Source organism: Tetrahymena thermophila (assembly GCF_000189635.1).
Source record: "Tetrahymena thermophila SB210 genomic scaffold scf_8254630, whole genome shotgun sequence".
Lineage (NCBI taxonomy): Eukaryota > Ciliophora > Oligohymenophorea > Hymenostomatida > Tetrahymenidae > Tetrahymena > Tetrahymena thermophila.
Window position 1 is genome coordinate 92505 of NW_002476399.1, and position 22888 is coordinate 115392.

A 22888-nucleotide genomic window follows, 5' to 3' on the forward strand; every position below is an offset into this window, starting at 1 on the left:
TAAATAAAAAATACTTGTGAAGTCAGTTTTAGTTAATTTTATAATATTTATATCTTTAAAAATTTTTAGGGTTTTACTTATTTGCTCTAGATTATTTAAATAAGCTAAAAATAGTTGTCAGTATTTTAAATTATTTATTTATTTTTAAATTTTCAAAATAATTAATAAATATTAAATGATCAAATAATATTTTAAAGTTTCATTCTTAAGGTCTATAAAAGTTAAATTATTGAATATGCTGCATTTATATTCCAGTAATAGTTTATTAAATTATTAGATTGCTTTTGCACTTTTTAGTGTTATGAGATACACATGTTTTAGTAATTATGTATTTATTTTCAAATTAAAAAAATGTTTTAGCAAAAATATTTATAGATTTATTAAATATAAAATGGTTTTTAAAATTTTTAGAAAATTCTAGTTAAGCAATAATAAATATTTTTTAAAACTTTTACCTGTAAATTGCTTTTAAAATTATTTTTTTAATAAATAATTATTTAATAAAATATAAAAAAAATTATGATTTTCACTTTTTATCATATTAAGAACATTTAATATATTTTATTTCCTTTTTTATAAACTAATTGCTACTTAATTTCAAGAAAAAAGAACTATTTTTGTGAAAACAAGTTATTTTATCATAATATTTAGAATATATTTAAAACATTAATTAAATAGAAGATATGAAGATATTTGTTTCTTTTCAATAATCTTGATTATTCACAAATTTAAAACTTATGAAATAAGGATTTTTAATTTGAAACAAAAAAATTTAAATTTTCTAAAATCAAAATATCATTAATTTCAAGATAGAATTTTTAAAACAAATCCATCCGTAAAATCTTCAAACTCAAAATAAATATAATAATATTTTATTTTAAAATAAGATTTTTAAGAATAACAGATAAATATAAATTAAACAATTTGTAGAATAAGTTTATTTATAATAAAAACACCATGCTTTAAATTAAGATTGAAGGGCTTAGATGTTTGTAGTTAAGATTTATATCCCAAATAGATCTAATAATAGACTGAGAAAAGTGATGATTAAAAAATTAGTTTTAAAAATTTTAATATGACAGATTATTTAAAAACATCACATTAATAATTATAATATTTTCATATTAATAGAATATAAAATTGATAATTTGCTTGCTTTTATTATGTTTAAATGTTTTTTATGTTGATTTACTTAGATTCTCTTGGTTCGAAATAATAGCAACAAGGATGATTTAAGTTATTGTTTATGCAAATTATTATGGAATATAATTCTAAATTTAATAAATTTTAACATGAAACTTTTTTTTTCATTTGTTCCTAATTTAGCTAGCTCAGAATGTAAAGAATGTATGATTATCAGGTTAATCCATTTATTAGATAATAATTCAAAAAATGTGATAATAATTGATAGAAAGAAAAGATTATTGATAGAATCCTAAGATAAATTCATTTACTTGAGCTTAGTAGTCAATAAATCTGATAATTTATTGTGATAACAATTAATTAAATAAAATTATATATCAATTGCATAATTTTTTTCTTCAAAAGAGAAAAGAGGGAGAAATAAATAAGAGAAAAGAAAGAAAGGAAGAATAAAATTGAAGAGATGTCTGAGTATAAGCAAATAGATAAATTCATAGTCTGTACCAACAAGCAATTAGGTTAAGGTGCTTTTGGCTAAGTTGTTAAGGGTTTTTTGAAAGATAACCATGCTTAACAAGTTGCTGTCAAAATTATTTCTTTATAGAAGGTAGCCTCAGAGAGCAATTTTATTAAGTTATTGAGAAGAGAAATTGAAATTTTGCAAAAAATTAATCACCCTAATATCGTAAAGTTGCACTACGCCACAAGAACAACAAATAATTTGTATATGTTTTTAGAATATTGTGCTGATGGAGATCTTAAAAAGCTTCTTGAAAAGCGTGGCGGTAAGCTTCCTGAGAGTGAAGCTGTGTAATACTTCAGATAGATTTGCGAAGGATTCAAGGAATTATATAAAAATAACATCATCCATAGAGATATTAAACCAGCTAATATCTTGTTGCACAAAGGAGTTGCCCATATTACAGATTTTGGTTTTGCAAGAACCCTTGATTGCTCAGGAATGAATAATCAACTTAAAATGACTTACTTAGGTAAAATTATATTCTTTATTTCTTATTAATTAACCAATTAAATTTTTTAGTTGCAATCAGTCTACTTGCTAATTGCTTGTCTGCTTGCTTTAAATAATAATAAAACAAAACAAAAAAAACACTGTGATAAATATAAAATCAAGTTTTTTTATTTGAACATAAATTATAACTATAGTATCATAATTTATTTTTTCTATAAAATTTCTAATAATTAAAGCATTTAAGCAAATAAATACATAACATGGCTTAATTAACTACTTTATTCTTAATATGTTTTTTAGCAAGTCTTCATAAATATTAGTTGAACTATGCTCATAAATTAGAGTTTTGCTCCTAAATCAATATAATTTTAGGAAATAGTTTAGACTGCATTCAATTTGAAAAATCCTCACTTAATTTATCTTTTTTAGGAGGATTGTGTGATTTAAAATTAATAATAAACATTTTAAATTAATTTAAAAAGGTACTCCCCTTTACATGTCTCCTTAGATATTGGCTGAAGAATATTTCTCTAGTAAATGTGATATTTGGTCTTTGGGAATGATGTTTTACGAGCTCCTCTACGGAAGAACTCCTTGGACTGGTAAAACCCCAAATGAGTTGCTTGAGAATATCAGAAAGAAACCTCTAGAGTTCCCTGAGCAACCTCCTCGCTCTGAAATTGTAAAGGACATGCTTCGCAGAATGCTTGTCTACGAGGATTCAGAAAGAATTAGTTGGGATGAGCTATTTTAACACAAAATCATTAAGTTTGATAACGAAGAAGTAACTAGACATCTTGCAGAAATAGAATTAGAATCAAATGCTTTGTATAAATCAGCAGCTAGAAACGAGTATTATGTTAATAATATCAGAGTTGTAGGTGTAGATAAAAAGATGCAAATAAATGCCTTCAACACTGATAAGGACAATCTCATGGAGCTCACTACTGTTGGCGAAGATAACAGTACCTCCGAATTGCAAGTTAAAGAAGTAATTTTTAGAATTTAAAATTTAGTCGGTTACATATTTGTGTTTATCAAAAGATATCCCTAAAAAAATAAGAATATTTTAGTTTCTATAAAAATTAGAGTTACTTTTAAAATAATTAATCATTTTTTCATAAAATTATATAGTCTAGCGATAAGATAAATATGGAAAAGGTAGCAGAAATATAGAGACAATAGAAATAACGTAGAGATCAAATAATGAAGATCGATTCTTACTTAACTTTCGATCGTAACTTAGGAATATTTGTCAACTTTACAACTAACATGATCTTCAAGCTTTACAAAGAACAAGTTCTTAAAATGCCTGAAGATCTTTTTTATAGAATTATATTCTTGCTATAGAAAAATCAACTGATTGGCTTCTAATACTTGATTGACTGCATGATGGATAAGACATAATAGAGTAAATTCCCAGCCGAGCACTGGAAGAATTATATCTCATCCAAAGAGTATTAAGAAACACTTTAAATGATACGCTAAGACATACAATATGTCAAGCCATATTTCTAGGAAGTTTATGTAAGAGCTGCTAACTTCTTGCAAAAGATAGAAAACTCACCTAAAATTAAGGAATTCTTCAGCATATTAAACCAAGAATTAAACATGAATGACCAAAACTTCTAAAAAATCCTGAAATCTAATTTGCAAGAATTCATAGATGAAGCCTTCAAGTTAGTACCTAATACCACTAACAAGAAGAGAGAACTCTTGTAATGCATCAAATATACTTTCATTTGTAAAAATCCACAACAAACTTTCTAATGGAAAGAAGAAGATATTAGTTCCTCTGATTTCCACGAATTCTATGATGAATACGATAATAAAAGTGAGCAACAACTATTAGACGAAGTTGTTAAAGACCTAAAGACTGTAGAAGAAAATAAATAATGATTTAAACAAAGTGTCAATCAATAGGATCAACACTTTATCAATTTGTGAATAAAATTAATTACTAATTGATTCTTTCATTATACATAAATTGTTGAATCTATTCTATTATTCCAATTAGCTCTTAATAAATAAAAGCACGAAATACATACATACATTATAAAAATTTCATATTGCTCCCACAAATTTATTGATACTATATTTTTGTTACTATAAGTATCATCCATAATCTAAGTAAATATCTATCCATATATCTATTCTTTTTTACACTCATTATAATAACTCATAATAGCTTTTAATTTTTTTAATAATATTATTGCTGTTGTATTTACCCCTGTTTTAATTTTTTAATCCAAATTATTTATTATCTTTATAGTTTTGTCTTATTTTTACCAGAAAATCAAATTTAAATGGTTTTAAATGTTTTTAACATTTGATGAGTTATCCTAAAACTCTTAAACTGCAATCCTTCTAAAATTATGGATCAAATTTATCATTAATTAATTATAAAAATTACTAAAATTATGGATTAAAATTGTAAAATAACGAATAATTATAATAAATAAAATTAGTCAGTGCTCTTCTTCATTATTAAAAATAAATATGCACTTGCTTATATTTAATAAATATAAAAAATAATTCAACAGGCTAAAGAATTGATTAAATAGTAAATGAATATGTTTAAAAAATATAAATAATAAATAAGTGGACTTATTTAATTTATTTCGAATGATTGATGAAGTTTATTTGTCATTTCATAATTGATGATCCAGGAACTTTGATTTTGTATGTTTTGTCATGCGTGATTTGTATTTTTAAATTATTTATGGAGACTTGAACTAATAAATGGTTTATGAGAAAACAATTCAATTAATCTATATATACTTATGCATGAGAGATCAATCAATTGATCAATTAATCAATCAATAAAAAGAGTGAGTGAGTGAATGAGTAAATAATATTTATAATGATGATAATGGAAAGAGTAAATAAATAGAAATTTTGGCAATAAACAGATACAATTTTTGTATTTTTGTGAATGAATAAATCAATTAAATGAGTGAAACAAAATCTAATAAAACACAATTAATCAAAATAGAAGTTATTTATTGTAATAACTTAACTATCAATAGCGATCAGCAGATAATTATCTTATTTTAATTATTCCTATAAATACATAAATACATAGATAGCAAACACATACATACAAACAAACAATTTATATCCTTAAATAACTAACTTTTTAAGATATTACTAAAAAGATAAGTATTTAGCTGCTCTCATACTACTTAAAGAGCAAATTTATTTTCTGAGCTGGTTTAAACACTAAAATATACAAAATTATTGATTCGTTGCAATGGGTAATAAAATTTATAAGTAGAGTTAGATGTCGAAGGCGAACCATGAATTCGAAAATGGGAGTTATCAAAAGTGCATATAAATACTTAAGGAGGAGCTCAAATTCCATCCTAGGTCAAAAGAAGGACTAAGATTAGTTTTGAAGGCATACTTGAGACTCTATGAAATAGACAGGGCTGATGAAGTCTATTAAAAGTTTTTTCCATCAGGTTCTACAGAAGATGTATTAACTAAGTCTGTTTACATTAAGGAAACTTTATTTTATGATGAAGCAAAAGCAAGGTTTATGGGCAAAGAACTGCAGCAATAGCTAGAAAGAATGAAATATAACAATAACACTTCTGCTTTAAAGGCTTAGCAAAAAGATTAGTCATTATAAAATTAGCAATCAAATCAACAACAAGTTAACAATTTAAGTACTTCAAATAACAATAACAATAACATGAGCCAATCAGTAGCCTCGGAAATAATAATCACTAGCGAATCTCTCTGTTTTGCCAAAGCAATTTTAAAATATTTAGATAGCCAGTTTGATAGCTGTATTAAAATGATCCAAAATGATATTATTTCCTAAGGCACACTGATTAATGCACAAATAAAATTTGACTCTTAAATTATAATGATAATGGCATATAATAAATTGAAGCAATACAAGAACAGTTTATCACTCATTTAGGAATTGTAAGCTTCATTTACTTCATTAGTTTCTTCTAACTTTAATATATGAACTTTTTTCTATTTAGATTTAAATCAACTCTCTTCTCTTTTTTATGGAGAAAGTCCTAAAATTATTTAAAGATAAGTCTTCATTTACAACAAAATAAAATAAAAAATTTTTATCAATACTTGTATTATTGAATAATAACTCAAATAACTTATAGTCTATTCAATTATAAATAATATTTATTCTGATAAAATAATTAATGCTTATTTTCAATCTATTAATCGTTTGTTTACTAAAATAGGAAATAGCCAGCTGCCGCTCTTACCTAAGATAAAAACTTTGAAATAAATACCATGTAGGCTGAAACTTATTCTGCTTTAGGAAAAATAGAGTAGTCGATTGAAACATTCAAATCATGTTTAGAAATAATTCCTGTTAATACTTATGTGATGTTTCGTCTTTTCAATTTATGTGTGAAATTAAATGACTTAAGATAGTCAAGAAGCTTTTTGGAGAGAGCTTTCAAAAATAGACCCAACGATAGTTTGTGCTATAAAATGCAAGGAGACCATTACATAATTATGAAGGACACAAAAAATGCTATGAAAATGTTTGAAAAAGGAATTACAATCAATAAAAAGTGTTTTAGATGTTATGAAACATTAGGTGATATTTCTCCTGAAAATCAACGACTTTCATACTATGAAAAATGCTCTAAGTGCAACCCCTGCTACAGTGATGTAATGATTAAAATAGGTATTCATTACCTGCAACATTCAGATGATTATTTAGAAGCACTACGTTGGTTTTTCAAGGCTTTAGAAAATAGATCCTAACATAAATTAATATACTTTTATATTTCTCGCTCTTATTATTCTAATGAGTAGTATGAATACGCTCTTAAGAATCTATCAATTAGTCTTAACTTAACTTACGAAAAAATCAACGATCAGCTAAGTCTCTCAGTCAAAATACTGAATAAATACTCTGAGTTCTTTAAGCCTTCTCTTGTGATTGACTTCATCCAAAATATTCGCTTTAAATATTTCTAATATTTCCCCACTATAGCATAAAATCTAGATAATATACAATTCGCAAAGCTCTTCACTAATTTTATAGCTCCAACTTAAGTACAACTGTAATTCTTTGCACTTTACAAGCTTATTCTTAATTAGTCAAACAATTCTCAGTTGTCAATAATTTCAAACATCGATAATGAAGATATAGGTTCATCAATGAATCTTCAAGAAAATTAAAACTCATACCTAATAAAAACTTAATACACGCCAATAAATCAAAATGCAATTGAAAAAGCATAGTAGTATTTTCTTGATGTGTTTAATTTATGATAACTCTAAACCAAATTTTACTTTCATTTACCAATAAGACTCAATTCTATTTAAAAGAATTCATCACTTATTCATCAAATCGTTAAAAATATAAAAGAAAAAATTCAATTATTAAAATAATATAAATAACTTAGTCAAAATTTATCAATAATCTCATCTAAAATTTATAAAAATCATTCAATTTAAATTATAATCACTTCATATTTTGCAAGCAATTAGTAGTTATATTTTTATGTAATTATAATTTAATCACTCCATTTATAACTCTCAAATAAATAAATCTCCAACCTTATTTGCATATTAAAAAAGTTAATAATTCATTAAAATTTAGCAAAAATTAAATTAAAGCTGTTACTATTAATTCATTCAAAAATATAAAATTAAGAATTAAATATTTAATTTATATAATCTCTTTAAAAAAAATTTTGCTATTTAAGTGTAAATAAATAAACTATTAAATTTTTGAAAATATTTCACATTTAATTTAAATTTTGATTTTTTGGTGTTATTAAAAATCTTTTCATGATTTTATCATAACTAATCAGTTTTTTTTATTTATAATAAATTCTCATAAGTTAAGGTCATTTATTTAAGGTATAATATTTAAATAAATTTCTTTAAAAATTTGTATTTTATAAAGTTTTATAAAGTAAGGAAATATTTTTTTTTTGAGAATTTAAAGTGTATCCAAGTAGTTAATAATTGGAGGTAAAAAAATAAGATTTTAATTAGCTATTTAAAATGGACTAATTTTCTTTAAATTTAAAATAATTAAAATTATTTATATCAAAATAATATTTTTTGAGCAAATTCTGAATAAATCTTAAATGAATGAATATTTAAATACTAAATGAATTATATATTTAATTTTACAAGTTTTTTGTATGAAGAAAAATTTTTTACTGCTTCAAAAGTAAATGAATGGATGAATGTTTTATACTTTATAGTTGCTTTTGTATCATTGCAAAATGAATGACTTTTTATTATAACTTTTGATGAAAGATCGTTTCAAGTTACAAGAAAAAAAGGAAAAATAATAATTAATTAGTGAATTAATTATTTATTGTAAAATACATTATCTAACTATTTGATTGTTTTTAGTTTGCAAACATATAAAACTATTAAAGCAAAATATTTATTTACACAATAATATTAAAGTAGATTTATTTATAGAAATGGCTCAAGCATGTGATAAATATACTTCTACAGCTCTTATGGGTAATAATTTTATTTAGCAAAATATTTTAAAAGAAAAAAAAGAGAGTTTTTACTGATAGTAGAGATTAAAATTTGAAATAAGCAATGCTGATATTAAATTAAATTTAATGTTGATATCATAAATTCTTATGCTTATTTAAAAGATTGTTTTGAAAAAAAAATATTATTTAAATGTAGGTAATTGGTATGAAGAAAGATTGGCTCCTAACTAACCCTTTAGAGAAAATCTTTAAACAAAAACAGTATGAATTAGATTCATTTTTATCTTAGAATATAAAAAATTTCACATTATGGTTTAGATATTGAATTTAATCTTTATGTAAAGGTAAGAGAAGAAGAAGCTGCAATTTCATTTGCTTCTGATACTAACAAGTTGATTCCTCTTTCTAGAGTTAATAGAAACTTACCTTGGGATACAAAGGGAGTTATTGCAGACGATGGATTTGTAAAAAAAATAAATTTTAATAATAATTTAAAATATAAATAGAAAAATATAGTGCATATAAATATATATTAATAGATCTTATTAATAAATCATAAAATTTAGTTTTATTTCAAAATTAATAACCAATAATTTGCACTATATTGTCTTTCTGTCATTTTTATTATATTCTATTTTTATTACAGAAAGAATTCAGATCTGTCAACAGAACTTCATATGACCCAATCAATCTTAATAACTACTATAACCTTGGAGATTGTAGATAATTATACAAACATTACACAGCTGAAAAGAAATACCCTGAAAATAATCCTACTCAAATTTAAACTCTTAAAGCTAATTAGTATTCTTTGTTGAATCAAACTAATTCGCAACATATTCATAAAGAAAGACAAGTACCAAATAATGTTTCAGATTTTGGTTCAACTTTTAAAAAATTCCCTGAAACTCATGAAAAATTGTAAGTAACCTTTTTATGAAAGCTTAAAAAAATATTTAAATTAATTTTTATTTTCAAAGCTTTGGCATGACCACTTACTAGTAATCTTTTTCCAGACCTTTAAAAGAAACTGCTCACTAGATTATTGCTTAATCTGAGAAAAAGATTAATCATTTTGCTGGTACTAATGAAAGACCAGTTCATCAACAGAGCACTAAAATGACTTCAGTTTTAACAGCAGAAAAATACAAAAATGGTAAATTTTTAATATCTTTTGATTGTTTTATAAAATATTTAAATAAAAATAATTAAAGAATAAGAACCAAAAGATAATACATCAATTTAAAGATCTTGGTTGCCTTACAAAGATAAAGCATTACAAGTAGCTGAAAATAACCTTATAAAAAATCAAACATTAAATCAAACAAAAGGATTTACACCATTTAATCCATTGATTACTTATAAAAATAATATGAGTTAAGTTTAGTAGCATGACATAGCTACCAGCTTACCAATAGGATGTAATTTGCTTTACACATTAATTCATTAAATTAAACTGATAAATTTTAACAAAATATAAAAGCTGGAGAACACTCTGATTAAAAAAGAACTAATTAACCAGGAGAATTTAGACATGTAAGAACCGATGTTACTCTAATTAGAAATAAACCAGTTACTAAAAGATGAAAAAGATAAAAAATACATTTAAATTTTATATAATTACTTGTATTAAATATTATTTTTAGGTTGTATTTTACTATCAAGCTCTTAATTTTACAGGAATTATTTCTTCTTTCATAACTTTTTCTAGAGCCAAACATGTTGTTTACATGTATTTTTGTGTTTATTTATCATTTGTTTATAAATATTCTATTAAATATGTTGTTTGCATAACTACTATTTTTTTTGAGAACATAATTTTATTTTAATACTTTTTTGAATGACTTTAACTATTATGCTGACCAATAATTAGTCATAAATTCATATCTCACTTCAAGTTAATTTATAGTTTAAGGTTGCATCCAATACATTCAACTATAACAAAATCTTCATCCTAATAATTTATTTTAAAAAAATGAATTTAAACATATTTCAGAAAATAATAATTACTTTATTTCTTGAGTCTATTTAAATTGTATTAATTTCTCCACATTATTCACATTCATAATCAATTAAATTGCTTTATTTTTCTAAGTTTATCTGATCAAAGCACTAACCTCTATTAGCTTTTTAATGCTATTCTATTTATTTGAATATTATTAATATATTTAAAACAAATACTTAATAATAAATACATTCATATTATTTGTTATATTCGCTTCTTAAGTTATCATCACTTAAAACTTTATACGCTTCAATCAATTTACTTGCTATTTTTTAGCTATTCTCGCTAATTTATAATAATTAAATGCTAACTAAATAATAGCAACAACTTTAAGTTACTCTGAAGATTTATCTGGATGCTCTTATCTTATCTTTTTCTAAAAGCTTTTTTTAATTTCCTCAAACGTAGCATCAATGCTAACTTCTAAAATTTCATAATAATTACTAACAGTAGCCATCTATTTTAATGTATAAATTAAATTAAATTATAGATATTATCAATTTTTTTTTATCAAAGTGATGTTAATAACAAACAAATAAATTTACTTGGCTATATTTAAATAGTTGTTAATACTTTTTTATCAAATTTCAATCTTTTATAATATTTTGCAATTTAATATTTGATTTAATAATGAATATTAACTAATTGATTAATTTAAACACAACTCAAATATCTAAACAATAAAATGTAAAAAAATTAAAAAAAAAGTAATTCATCATTTGTTATTTATAAGAATAGGTATTGAATTATACTTTTTAAATTCTGGATTTATTTTTTGATATTAATATGGTGAATGATATTTAGTATATTTAGATAAAATAATTTTAACTTGTATTTTTATGTACAAATAAATAAACTACTATTTTATATTTATTCAATGATTCATGAATTTTTTAATACTCTCTTTGCTGATACTTTCTGAAAGAGTGGGGAGCTTATAAGAATAAACTGTATTTAACATCTGAGGGTATTTTCTCATAGAAGGAATATCAGAAGGATTGAAATTGAGACTAGTGATGCTTTATTTATGAGAAAATACATTCTTATCTAATATTTATGAAGAAGAATTTGATGTTTTATTATCTCTACTAATTTATGTTAGGAAAATGTTGCCATTTTATTTATTTGTTTGGTACATACTACTGTATTTCATATTGCATGTAAAAATCTTTTCTATGAGCTTGTTATCATTATCATAATCTTACATCATCATAGTTTCTTGTTTAGTTAGCTAGTGCTGCTTGATTGCATCTTAGATTGAAGCTGCATGCATAGAGTCTGTTTTAAGAGATTTTTTATTTGATTAATATGCATAATTTTATTTGTTTGATAATAGACCCTTATAGTATTCATTTGTATTTTCATTCTAATAGCTTTAAGTAAATTATGTATTTTGTCTATAATTCTAATTTTTTGTAAATAAATTTAATGCATTAGGATCAGATTAACGTTTAAAAGAAAGTTTTGTATTATTGACAAATATATCTTTTTCTCTTGGAATTATTTTTAATTTTATTTGCAAATCCCTAATTTTTCTTGCATCCAACTTGTCATAAATAAGCTTTTGCTTTTCAGCTATATTTGATTTGTCTAGCTAAGAGTTGTTTAATTAAGTTAGCTTGGAGTTATCATTCAAGTAATAATCGGATTAAGATTTTTCTAAATCAGCTTCTTCTTCTTTACTCACCTCACTCTAAGTGTCATTATAGCACTAAGAAGTCTATTTATCCAGTTTTTAAAGTATCTAAATTTAATAAATTAAAAATTTTTCAAAGTTTTTTTCTTAATTCTAAGCTTATTTTATGAATTAATTAATTAAAATGTTTTTTCCTTAAATTATTATAATTTAGCTATTAAAAAGAAGTGATTATTTTTTATTAATAAATAAATATTTAATTTATAATAAAATTTATTTACTCCTGGCTCAAATTAAGAATTTTATCTGCTTATACTGTGCTCACTTTATCTGATAAATTAGTCATAAAAATTTATATATTTAAACAATGATTAATATAGATTTACTGAGAATTTACTCTCGAACGAGAGAAGACATCGTGCTGCAGTTTAAATGTACTGTTTCTGGCTTTTTAATTTTACTTGAATAAAGAATTGTTGAACCTATGAGATATTCTTGATGAGTTGATGTTACTTTCCTCTATTTAATAAACACCTTCATCTATAAGTGTTTTTTCAAGAAATTTATAATCTTTTAAACAGTTTTATATGTCAATCCTTACATTTTAAGGGATGTATTAATTCATTTCAATTAAATTTTCACAAATTTCTTGGAGTTTAGTGAAAAGTTTTTGTAAAAAACCCATTTTTTCAATATCAAGATTCGTAAGGCTTTATACATTTGTTAATAGAAGTTAAGTTATTTTAATATCAGGTGGAACAAGGCTTTAAATGTCTTTTAAGTTTCCATTTTAAGTTACTTTTTTTACTTCAGAATAATGTCTGAAAAAGGTGAATAATTTATTTTTATTTTTAATTAATTTTTCTTTTCCTTCTTCAAGCTAATTTAGTACAAAGTGGATGCTTGGATATATTTATTCGAATTAATCATTTAGCTACTTCTTAGCATATACTTGTATTTTGGCTATAAAAAACTCTTTGATATCTTCGCTCGTTATGCTTTCAGAGTAAAATTTGCAATGCATATCTAAAATCTTTGAAAATAAAGCATTTTTTATCAAATCAATTTAAATTTATTGTTCTAACCCATCAAGGAGGGAGTATAAATACTTTTCGAGGTTTCTCAATATTTTGAAAATTATTTTCAATCTTTTATGCTTCGATTTCTCTAATTCTCCCCAAAACTCTTTCAGCCAAATTGAAATAGTGTTACCAATATTTTCTAAAATATCATTGTAAATATTCTACTACTAAGAAAGGGAGTATTTTGTTTCTTTTGGGTTTGTAAATATTTTTTTGCATGCGTTTCCCAATCTTAAAACATTAGATGTATCATTAACCCTCTTTTAGGTATTACTTAAACAACAAATTATGCTTGTTTGTGAATTCCCTATAAGACTTTCTCTTAAATACTCAGTAAAAATATGCTTCCTAAATGGAATAATGGCATTCTTTTTTTTATTGCTCATTTTAGAGAGCTGTCTCAAGCAGTTCATGAGATTTGATACCATGCATTCATTTTTTGAGTTATCTTGAATTTATTGAAAAGACAGTTTAATTGTAAATATTTTTGTATAAAATAAATCATGTTACTAAAAATCTCTTGATAAGCTCCATCACTTATTTTAATTATTTTAAAATTGGAATAAACTGTGTCTTGGCTGACCAAAATGTTCTCGCTTTTTTCGCATTTAAAATTGATAACTATGTTTCCTTACTTTTTTATTTCTTCACTGTTTTCAATATTATCAAGTCCTATTCTTTTCGTTTGCAAATTAAATTAATTTTAATGTAAAAAAATTTACAAATTTTTGAAATTTACTTTAAAATCTTTAGAGATGTTCTTAAGCTTGTGACAATGACTTCGCTAATTCCCAAAGGAAAAACCTCACCATTTTCTTTCTCATAGAGTTTATGAGGAAATTAAGAGTTAACTAAAAGATCATAAAAATAAGCATCATGATTATAGTACATACTCATTTTTAAAGTTGTGTTTTCTCTATCTGGACTTTGATAAAGGATTTCAAATATTTCTTCTAAAGATAAAATAAAAAGTCCAGGATCTCTCATACCTCCAACCAATCTATTATTAAAAAATTTAAATTCATTTTTAAGAATTTATTTAAATGATGTTTTATCTGTAATTATCTAAGACATGAAAGGAAGTAGATTTTCCTTTTTGTCTAAATCACCTTCTATAAAGTAAATTAAAGAAATCAATAATTTTATTTTTTTATTTGAAGCTTTTGATTTTAAAAATGGTATTTTTAAAATAATAATCTAAAAATAAAATAGAAACCATTATAATTTTTTTAATTTAATAAGAGAAAAGTGAATTATTGATCTTGATGATGAAGGTATTTGATAAAATTGACACTCTAAAATATCTCAGTTAGAATTAAATTGAGTTTTATTTGATTAAAAAGTTATTGTTATTTTACGTTTGTGTTTTTCCTGATCCCTCTCCTCCAATAACTAAGATAGATTGATTTACTCCAGCACAAAATTTTTATACAATTTGGCTAATCGCTTTTTTGTGAAACATTTGATTATTTACTTCCTCTCCTTAAACTAAATCAAAGGAATAACTCTTTTCTTTCTGAACAATTTTCTTTTTTTTTGGCTATTGAAAGTAATTTTATAATACCAATCAGTAAGTGAATATTTTTTACATCAATATTGATATTGTTGAAGGTAATTGTTGTAGGATTTACAACCATTACAGACGGTCTTTCTTAAGAATGCAAATTTTGCTTTTCTTCATATGAAAATTACTTTATATTTACAAAAACTTTATGAGGTTAATTTCCTCCCAAATAGGCTTTAGGAGGATTTAATATGAAAATCTCTTCTTTTCCTTTAAGCTTATTTTCTAAATCAAAACATTAAATTAATATAATTAACATATTAATAAATATTGTTTAAAAATTAACAAAAATGTTACCTATTATGTGATCATTGCTATTATTATGAACGCTATTTTTAGATTAGCTTAGCTTTATCATGCAAATAACTAACTACCTAACTTAGGTTAACTTTCAATGTAGAAGGACAGTTAAATCTAGGGTAGACTTTCGCTTAATAAACACTTTTAATTTGGTCGTTTGCTTAATTGAAAATTAATTAAGTTCTATTATTTGTATAACTCAATGTATTAATTATTAATTAGGCATTCATTCAGTAAAATCACCTTATATTTTTACATATTATATATTGAATACCCAAAATACATTCTTTATCAGCTAATAGTTGAAACTCATATGTAAAGTACAAAAATTCCTTCAAATGTTTACAAATAAATTGTTAATGTCACTTTTGATCTAATATTATTCCTTCATTATGATCCTTAACCTATCTCTACCTTTAAAAAATTTCAAGATGTTCTAATTTCATTTGCTATCACAAAATAACTAACTAAATAAATAAAATAATTAATCTTATATAAAGCATAAGTACGTATTTTATTAAAATTAATTTTTGGAAATTAAAATTGTTATTTTTTATTAAAATAATCAAGATTTAAGTGATAATTCCAAATTAAATTAATAATTACTAATATTTTTGACATTATATTCTATTGTAAGAGAAATAATATTTATTTTCAAAACTTATATAAAAAGTAAATGAAATTTTATTTTACTTATAATATTAAGTTCTTATCCAATAATAAATACATTGGATTATAAAATGAACCTTAATGTATTTTTAATTTAAACATTTTTTAAAATGTCCTAATTTCATTTGTAAAACTATTTAATATATCAAATAGTTGATATTTATTTATTGTAATGTTATGTTTTTATGTAGTTGCTTTATAAAAATTACTTAGTGATAAAAGTTAATTTTTGGAATTCCAATATATTATTTTTTGTTAAAGTATTCAAGAGTTAAGTAATGAAAATGATAATTAAGTTCAAGTTTAAATCCTATTTATATGGCAAGAGAATTTGTATTTTCAAATTAATGTAATAAACAAATAGAATTCATATTAATGATAATGGAACATTCTCATTTGAGTAATAAATAGATTTAATTTTGTTGGATTATAAAAAATTCTGATGATTTAATTTCATCAAATAAGTAAATTGATTTGTAAAAAAAATAGTAATAAAGCATTCTGCTAATATCCACAAGAATATTGAAGGAATACAAATAAATTTAATAATTAAACACATTTATAAAAATGATCCTGAGAAGCGAAATAAAAAAAGACAATTTAAATTGTGATAGTTTTTTTACTAATGCTGATTAGAAAAGTTAACCTAGTGTAAATAGAAAAATCAACAAAATAAATAGTAAATATGTATTTTATCATAATAAAAGACTGATATTCATGAAGAAAAACATGATTCAACTTAGTTGACAATTGAAAAGGTATAGAAAAAGAAGAAAATTTTTAAAAACAAAATGAAAAAAGTAAAATTTGAAACTCAAAGAATTATTGATTCTATAGATACATAAGATAACATTTTTTTAACTCATGGTTTAAGCATTTCATCAAAAGGCATAATCAGATTTTGCTATAGTTTGAATCATTTTAGCTTTGGTTATTCTAATTATTAGGCATGCAGATCTAATTACTTAAAAAACAATGATATTATTGAATTTTAAATATTTAATGAAAATAAATTTAAATAATATTCATTTAATGACGCTATAAAATTCATGTCTCGAAATAGCTGCAAGGATTTTATTCAGAATAGTAATACATTGAAATCATTTTTAGACTATTAAAAGTAAACTTTTGATATAAACTTTAGTGAAAAATAGTTTATAAATCAGATAGAAGATAAGAATAAATATATTTAGTTATGTATGGAATTTATTGAGAAATAAGCCAAAGTTAGTGATAATAAAATATTCTAATATGCAATAGGAAGTCTTAATTATGAAAAAAAAGATTTTGATATATTTAACATCGGTTATTCCAAGTCATATTTAGACTTGTTAGGAATTGATAATGATAATTTTATTAGGACGCTCCTGAGGCACTAGTAGATAGATTTACATCAGGATGATGAAGAAATTATGAAGTAATCTCTCTCAGGACTAAAAACTAATGTATATGAATAATTTGATAATGATTTAGATTTCTATATAACTACTTATGATGGATTTCCTCTTAAAGTGTAAGGAAAGAAGAGCAATATAATAATAAACAGTGGTTCTAAAAACTAACCAAAATAGAAAAAGGAGTTTTTATTGTTATTTACTGAATTTGATGTTGATCTAAAATAGCTTCAAAGACTAATAGAATATAGATAAAAATTGTTAAATAATAGAAAAGATCTTTCCTATAATGATTTCATTAATAAAGAACTCTCATATATGTTTGAAGATGTAGAGTACTCAGTTCATTCCTAATCATTTATTGAAAAATTTTACTAACCTAATTTAGAAAATCTAAATTACTTGAATCAGTAATACCTAAAAAGATAAATTTAAATGCATGTTAAATAGTGTGGTTATAAATTGTTAAATCCTAGATAGCAATAGATTCTCTGAATAAGCAAAAATATAAATCTATACAGCTTTTTAGTACTTTACTTAGCTCAATTTACTTAATTAACTTAATTTATAAAAAATATTTTTTACTCTTCCTTAATAGTTCTCATTAACTTTATTCTTACTGAAATAAGTAAAGGTTGGTTTTCTAAATTATCATAAAATAGAGATTTACTGGTTAAAAAATAATTAGTTGTTTTATTTATCAAATTAAATAAAAAAATTAGTTTACTTAATATAAAGTCTTAACTTATTAATCTATTATTACAAGGAATAAAATTACATTTTTTAATCATTCATTCAATGATGGTATTAATATCAAAACAAATAAATTAAAACTATAATTAATTAAATTTACTTTGTGTGTTATTTTAATTAAATTCTTTTATAAAAATTTAAAAATAATTAAAAAACAACTTCACACTTAAGAAACTGCTCATAAATAAATAACAATAGTAACAATTAATATGAAATGGAAAAAATAAAATTATGATAATTAAAATTTATAAACCAAACATTAATTTTTATTTTTATTCTGCAAATCAATAATTTAAACTAAACAAAAGTTTTAAAGTTTACATTTCAATTATTTAAATATTTTTATTGAAATAATTTAAGATATTTATTTGAAAATAATTTTAGAAGGTTATTATCAAATCTTTCATTTTTCTGTGTTCAGAAGGTTGGTTTCAAAATCTTTAGTCTAAGCTTTATAAAGTAGAAAAAGATTAAACACCCTAACTCCCTATTTTATTCAGCAATTTAATTATTATAAATTTTCATTTATACATGCTTACATAAATATACATACTTACCAAAATGTTTATAGAGATTTAAAGCTTAATAAATTGGGAACCTAAACTTATTAATTTTATTTATTTATTTAACTAAAATTTAAACAAAATTTATAAATCACCTCATTTAAAAATATGATTATTTAATTAGATCATTAATAATAGCTATATCACTTTTATATAATACAGTATTATTAATTAAGATATATTAATAATTTAGCTTTGAGAATAGAAATAATTTATGTAAGGATTTTTTCTTCTTTTTAAGTATTTAATATATTAATTAAATAGATAACCATTTCATTAAATATTACTTAGATTGTAGAAAACTCAAAAGACAACTAAAAAAAGCTGTGATTTGATTTTTTTAATTAAGCAGTTAATAAGGAATCAATCGATAAGCTGCTCTATTTTTAACTTCTTTTTTTAAATGATGAAAATAAAAGTTATAAGACAAAGATAGTAAAAATATTTATGAGATTAACTAAATATAATAAATTTGAAAAAGTATTTTATTTATTTTTGATTTAAAAATATTTATATAAATTATACTCCATTTCATAGAAAAAAACTTTAAAAAATAAATTTTATAATAAAGTCAGTAAATTAATTGCAAATAATAATGTATACATGAATGTATTTTATATATAAATTTTAAACGCTTAATCGCTATTAATAGTAATATTAATAATAATAAATTTATTAGAGATGAGAAACTACTGATGTAATAAAACTTATTATATGCAAGAGTCCCTACAAATTTAATGAATCTTGTATGTCTTCTTCTTCTTTTTACAATTGAAGAGAAAAAACAATAATTTATTTCCTTATCAAGTGGTTGATGTATTTATTTCTAAATAATAATTTTAAATTTAATTTATATTTTTCTATTTAATTTAAATAACACATTATACTCTTTCCATGAAACAAGTGAATTATTCTATTATATGAATTATTTTAAAAGATTAATCTAATAATTTAAATCAAGAATAATAATTATTCTATAAACAAATTTAAAGTATGAACAAATAGGTTATTATTACTGATAACTTATATTACACTTCTAATTATCAAAAATGCTTATAGAAAAATCAGATTATTAAAATTATAGCCAATAAAATAAATTATAAAAAAAATAAACCAGCCTTATATTTATTATTCAGGTGTAGTTAGGAACACTTATTTATTTATTTATTTATTGGTGCTTTACAAAGTTAAAAAATAACTAATGCAATAACACAATTAGATTGAATATAATAATTAACAAACAAACAAAAAGTTTTAAATCAATCTAAAATAAAATTCTAATCAATTCAATGCTTTTATCTAAATTAGACTTCTTTTCTCAACCCTTTCTCTTTAATCTTGACAACAACTAACTTAAAAAAGGCACTATTCAAGGAGCTATAGTTTCTTTTGGAATTTAGTTAACAGTTTTAGTCTATTTCATATATTTGACTATGCTATATTTATAGAATAGAATCGATCCTATTTTTAGATCATAAAGTTTTATCACTAATGATTTAATTGAAATACCTCTTCACGAAGATGTAATTGTCTTTAGATTTTAGGCAGATCTTACATAAAATCTTGATAGCTTTGAAAAATAAAAGAATTTGACTTATATAGTGCCTGTGGCATTAGCGGGATACTAAAATGGGTCAAATTATGAAACAACATACCTTAATGTAACCAAATGTTCCAGTCCTGCTCTATCAAACTATTACTGCTTAGACTATTCAAACTTTCCATATAAAAATTTAATGATAAACACTAATGAATAAATATTTTCATATATATCTTTGATGTTTTACTCCTGCTTAGTTACAGATGATCTTAAAGTAACAGTGCCTGATAACTGCGCTAACCAAACAGATATTGACAATTTTGTTAATGGGTAATTTACCTAACTTCACTTAGGCCTATATACATAACAGTATAATACCACTAGCAAATCGAATAAAATAAATTATAAGACTTATTAGATTTTTCCATAATCAAACCAATATCTGATAAATACTCAAAATATCTAAAATTAAGTAACGAAAGTGAGAGACGGTTTTATTATTTAATCTGAAGTAGAGTATTCAGCACCAATTTAGTATGTAATTGAGAATCAAACTTTTCCTAACTAAGGTAATCCTTATATCTAAGTTGACATTTAAATTGATGAAGTAGTTTAGCTTACCTCAATTTAATATAGTACTTTCCCATAGATTCTAGCATTAGTGAATAGTGCTTTTGGTTTGCTTATGCTTTTAGGAATTTTTTGTAGAAAGTTTGCAAACAAGTCTATATTGCAAGATTTCTTTTGTGTTTTCTTGTAGAATATGCATCAAAGTCTTTACGAAGAAGTTTTGAAGTAAAATAAACTATTTGAATAAAAGGCCATTTGCACCTAAATTGAAACTAAAGCTGACAAGTTACTTATCGGCTAAGAAATCAATGATAAAGAAACAGCTAGGAATATTAATATACCTCAATTCTTAACAAAATCTAGAGAATTTATTGAACAAAGCTAGCAGACTTAATTTAACACAAAATAGTCGAATTGCGAAGATGAAATTTTAGAAAATGAAGAAGAAAAAAAATCACCAAATAATAATGATTAGCTCTAAGACTAAAGCAATTCGTAATAATAAGAAAATGGAAAAAATAAGAGAGCTTCAATTGAAAATAATTTATTCATTGAGGGCAATAACTTAGCTAATAAAGTATCTATTATTACTTAATCTAATGAAATGAAAAATTCAAATGACTCCTTTTAAAATATCAATAAAGCATATTCGACAAATTAATTAAGTATATTTTCGAACAGATAATCCTAAACCTAAGAATAAAAAGTTTTAAATGAAACAACAAAAATAGCTTAATCTAACGGGGACATATTAAAAATAAATTTATAACTTATAGATAACTTTATATTACCATAAGAGAGCAAAGTAGGATTTAATGAACAAAAAGCCTAAAATGAATAAGATCTAAAAAAAAAAAAAAATTTCAAAGCTTTACTTGAATAGCATGGAATAAATTCAACGCCGAAGAGAAACTCTAACACTATAGAATATTACATTTAAAAATTTAAAACTATTTAAGATTTGAACATCTTTAAAAAATTCACTCAAATAAATTTTGGCTACAGGTAAATTAATATAAAAAAATAATATATTTTTAGATGGATTTTATTTACATTAAAAATAATAAATAGATTTACATTATAGAAACTAAATTGTTTCAAGAAACAAACTCCAGAATAAGATCAAAAGAATCTAAGCATCTAACAAAAAAAATTTATAGAACAACAAGTGTTAAAAAGTATGAATATATTAGAGTTGTTAAAAGATGTTATCTTTATAAAGAAATCAATAATGATGTTAATGACCAAAGAATAATTAGCAGCTATGAAGCTTGTTGGCTACTCTGAGAATTATATATAAGATCATTACCTAAAAAAAGAAGAGAGTAAATAATGTAATACTTATTTAATTAAATAGGATTTTTTATAAAATTATTTTTTAATTTTAGTAAGAAAGGAAACATATTTTGAGAAGCAATTAGATATTTTTGATTCAACTGATTTGTCTTGCTAATATATCAAAAAATTTATTCAAAAATGTAACAACAGTAAAGCTTTGAATTAAGTGGATAAAAGAATCTTGTCTTCAATAAATAAGAATTAAACTAATTTATACTGATTAAAATATTTAATTGTTTGTTATAATATTGTTATTTTATTATCATTCTATATGTGTATTCTATCTTGATTATTAATTATAATTATTGGATTTTCATCAAATGTTTTTTTAAAAATATATCTTTACTTCCATCTAAATTATAATTGATCTATCAAATATTTAAAAAAAAATAGATACATTTTAACTAAGTTGAGATCGTTAGTCTTAAAAAGACATATTTAAAACGAATTGAAACAATAGCAAGCTAATTTTAATATAGAAATTCTCATAAAAAGCAAATAAATGTAGGAATTATAAGTTTTAATAGTTGAAAATTAACTTAAAAAGTTAATAGTTGAAGAAAATTATTCTAAAATATTAAAAATTAATTATAAAATTGAATTTGAAGAAACAAAATTGACATTATTACTTAATAGAAAGTTTTTTTAACACATTTCTTCTTAAATTTTATTTAAATTTAACATAAAAAATTATATATAATAAAATCGAAAAATTGAGCTAAGGATTAAGATAAATTTCTAAATTTGTCTATTATTTCTAACAAACACTTTACAATTCATGCAACTTATAGTAAGAAAAATGATATATTTTATATTATTTAATAGATTCAATTTTCTTATTATAAATATAAACTCATTTTTATCTCAAAATTTATATTTTAATTATGTGCG

The 22888-nt window shown here is 22.5% G+C and overlaps 7 protein-coding genes across 7 annotated transcripts; 5 read left to right on the forward strand and 2 right to left on the reverse strand. All coding sequences in view use genetic code 6, as the record gives it.

Moving 5' to 3' along the window:
- Positions 1 to 1606: 1606 nt before the first annotated feature.
- Positions 1607 to 4015, forward strand: TTHERM_00758840 (dual-specificity kinase domain protein; the record flags this gene model as incomplete). Its single annotated transcript, XM_001016967.3, has 3 exons — positions 1607 to 2135; positions 2599 to 3107; positions 3251 to 4015. The coding sequence occupies 3 exons, from the start codon at positions 1607 to 1609 to the stop codon at positions 4013 to 4015; spliced, it is 1803 nt and encodes a 600-aa protein (XP_001016967.1).
- Positions 4016 to 5369: 1354 nt separating this feature from the next.
- TTHERM_00758850 (tetratricopeptide repeat protein) lies at positions 5370 to 7384 on the forward strand (the record flags this gene model as incomplete). Its single annotated transcript, XM_001016968.2, has 2 exons — positions 5370 to 6052; positions 6337 to 7384. The coding sequence occupies 2 exons, from the start codon at positions 5370 to 5372 to the stop codon at positions 7382 to 7384; spliced, it is 1731 nt and encodes a 576-aa protein (XP_001016968.2).
- Positions 7385 to 8559: 1175 nt separating this feature from the next.
- On the forward strand, positions 8560 to 10170 carry TTHERM_00758860 (hypothetical protein; the record flags this gene model as incomplete). Its single annotated transcript, XM_001016969.3, has 7 exons — positions 8560 to 8602; positions 8780 to 8844; positions 8928 to 9047; positions 9230 to 9504; positions 9564 to 9739; positions 9798 to 10004; positions 10067 to 10170. 7 exons carry the CDS (start codon positions 8560 to 8562, stop codon positions 10168 to 10170), a joined length of 990 nt encoding a protein of 329 aa, XP_001016969.1.
- A 301-nt stretch (positions 10171 to 10471) lies between these two features.
- On the reverse strand, positions 10472 to 11045 carry TTHERM_00758870 (chaperone DnaJ; the record flags this gene model as incomplete). The annotated part of the gene is made up of 4 exons (XM_001016970.2): positions 10472 to 10537; positions 10594 to 10724; positions 10779 to 10873; positions 10927 to 11045. 4 exons carry the CDS (start codon positions 11043 to 11045, stop codon positions 10472 to 10474), a joined length of 411 nt encoding a protein of 136 aa, XP_001016970.2.
- Positions 11046 to 11462: 417 nt separating this feature from the next.
- Positions 11463 to 15228, reverse strand: TTHERM_00758880 (kinesin motor catalytic domain protein; the record flags this gene model as incomplete). The annotated part of the gene is made up of 8 exons (XM_001016971.2): positions 11463 to 12332; positions 12506 to 12554; positions 12611 to 13754; positions 13817 to 13983; positions 14046 to 14306; positions 14665 to 14846; positions 14896 to 15095; positions 15168 to 15228. The coding sequence occupies 8 exons, from the start codon at positions 15226 to 15228 to the stop codon at positions 11463 to 11465; spliced, it is 2934 nt and encodes a 977-aa protein (XP_001016971.2).
- Positions 15229 to 16406: 1178 nt separating this feature from the next.
- TTHERM_00758890 (hypothetical protein) lies at positions 16407 to 17728 on the forward strand (the record flags this gene model as incomplete). Its single annotated transcript, XM_001016972.2, has 2 exons — positions 16407 to 16490; positions 16547 to 17728. The coding sequence occupies 2 exons, from the start codon at positions 16407 to 16409 to the stop codon at positions 17726 to 17728; spliced, it is 1266 nt and encodes a 421-aa protein (XP_001016972.2).
- A 2110-nt stretch (positions 17729 to 19838) lies between these two features.
- TTHERM_00758900 (AMP-binding enzyme family protein) lies at positions 19839 to 22217 on the forward strand (the record flags this gene model as incomplete). Its single annotated transcript, XM_001016973.2, has 3 exons — positions 19839 to 21664; positions 21731 to 21993; positions 22048 to 22217. The coding sequence occupies 3 exons, from the start codon at positions 19839 to 19841 to the stop codon at positions 22215 to 22217; spliced, it is 2259 nt and encodes a 752-aa protein (XP_001016973.2).
- Positions 22218 to 22888: the final 671 nt, after the last annotated feature.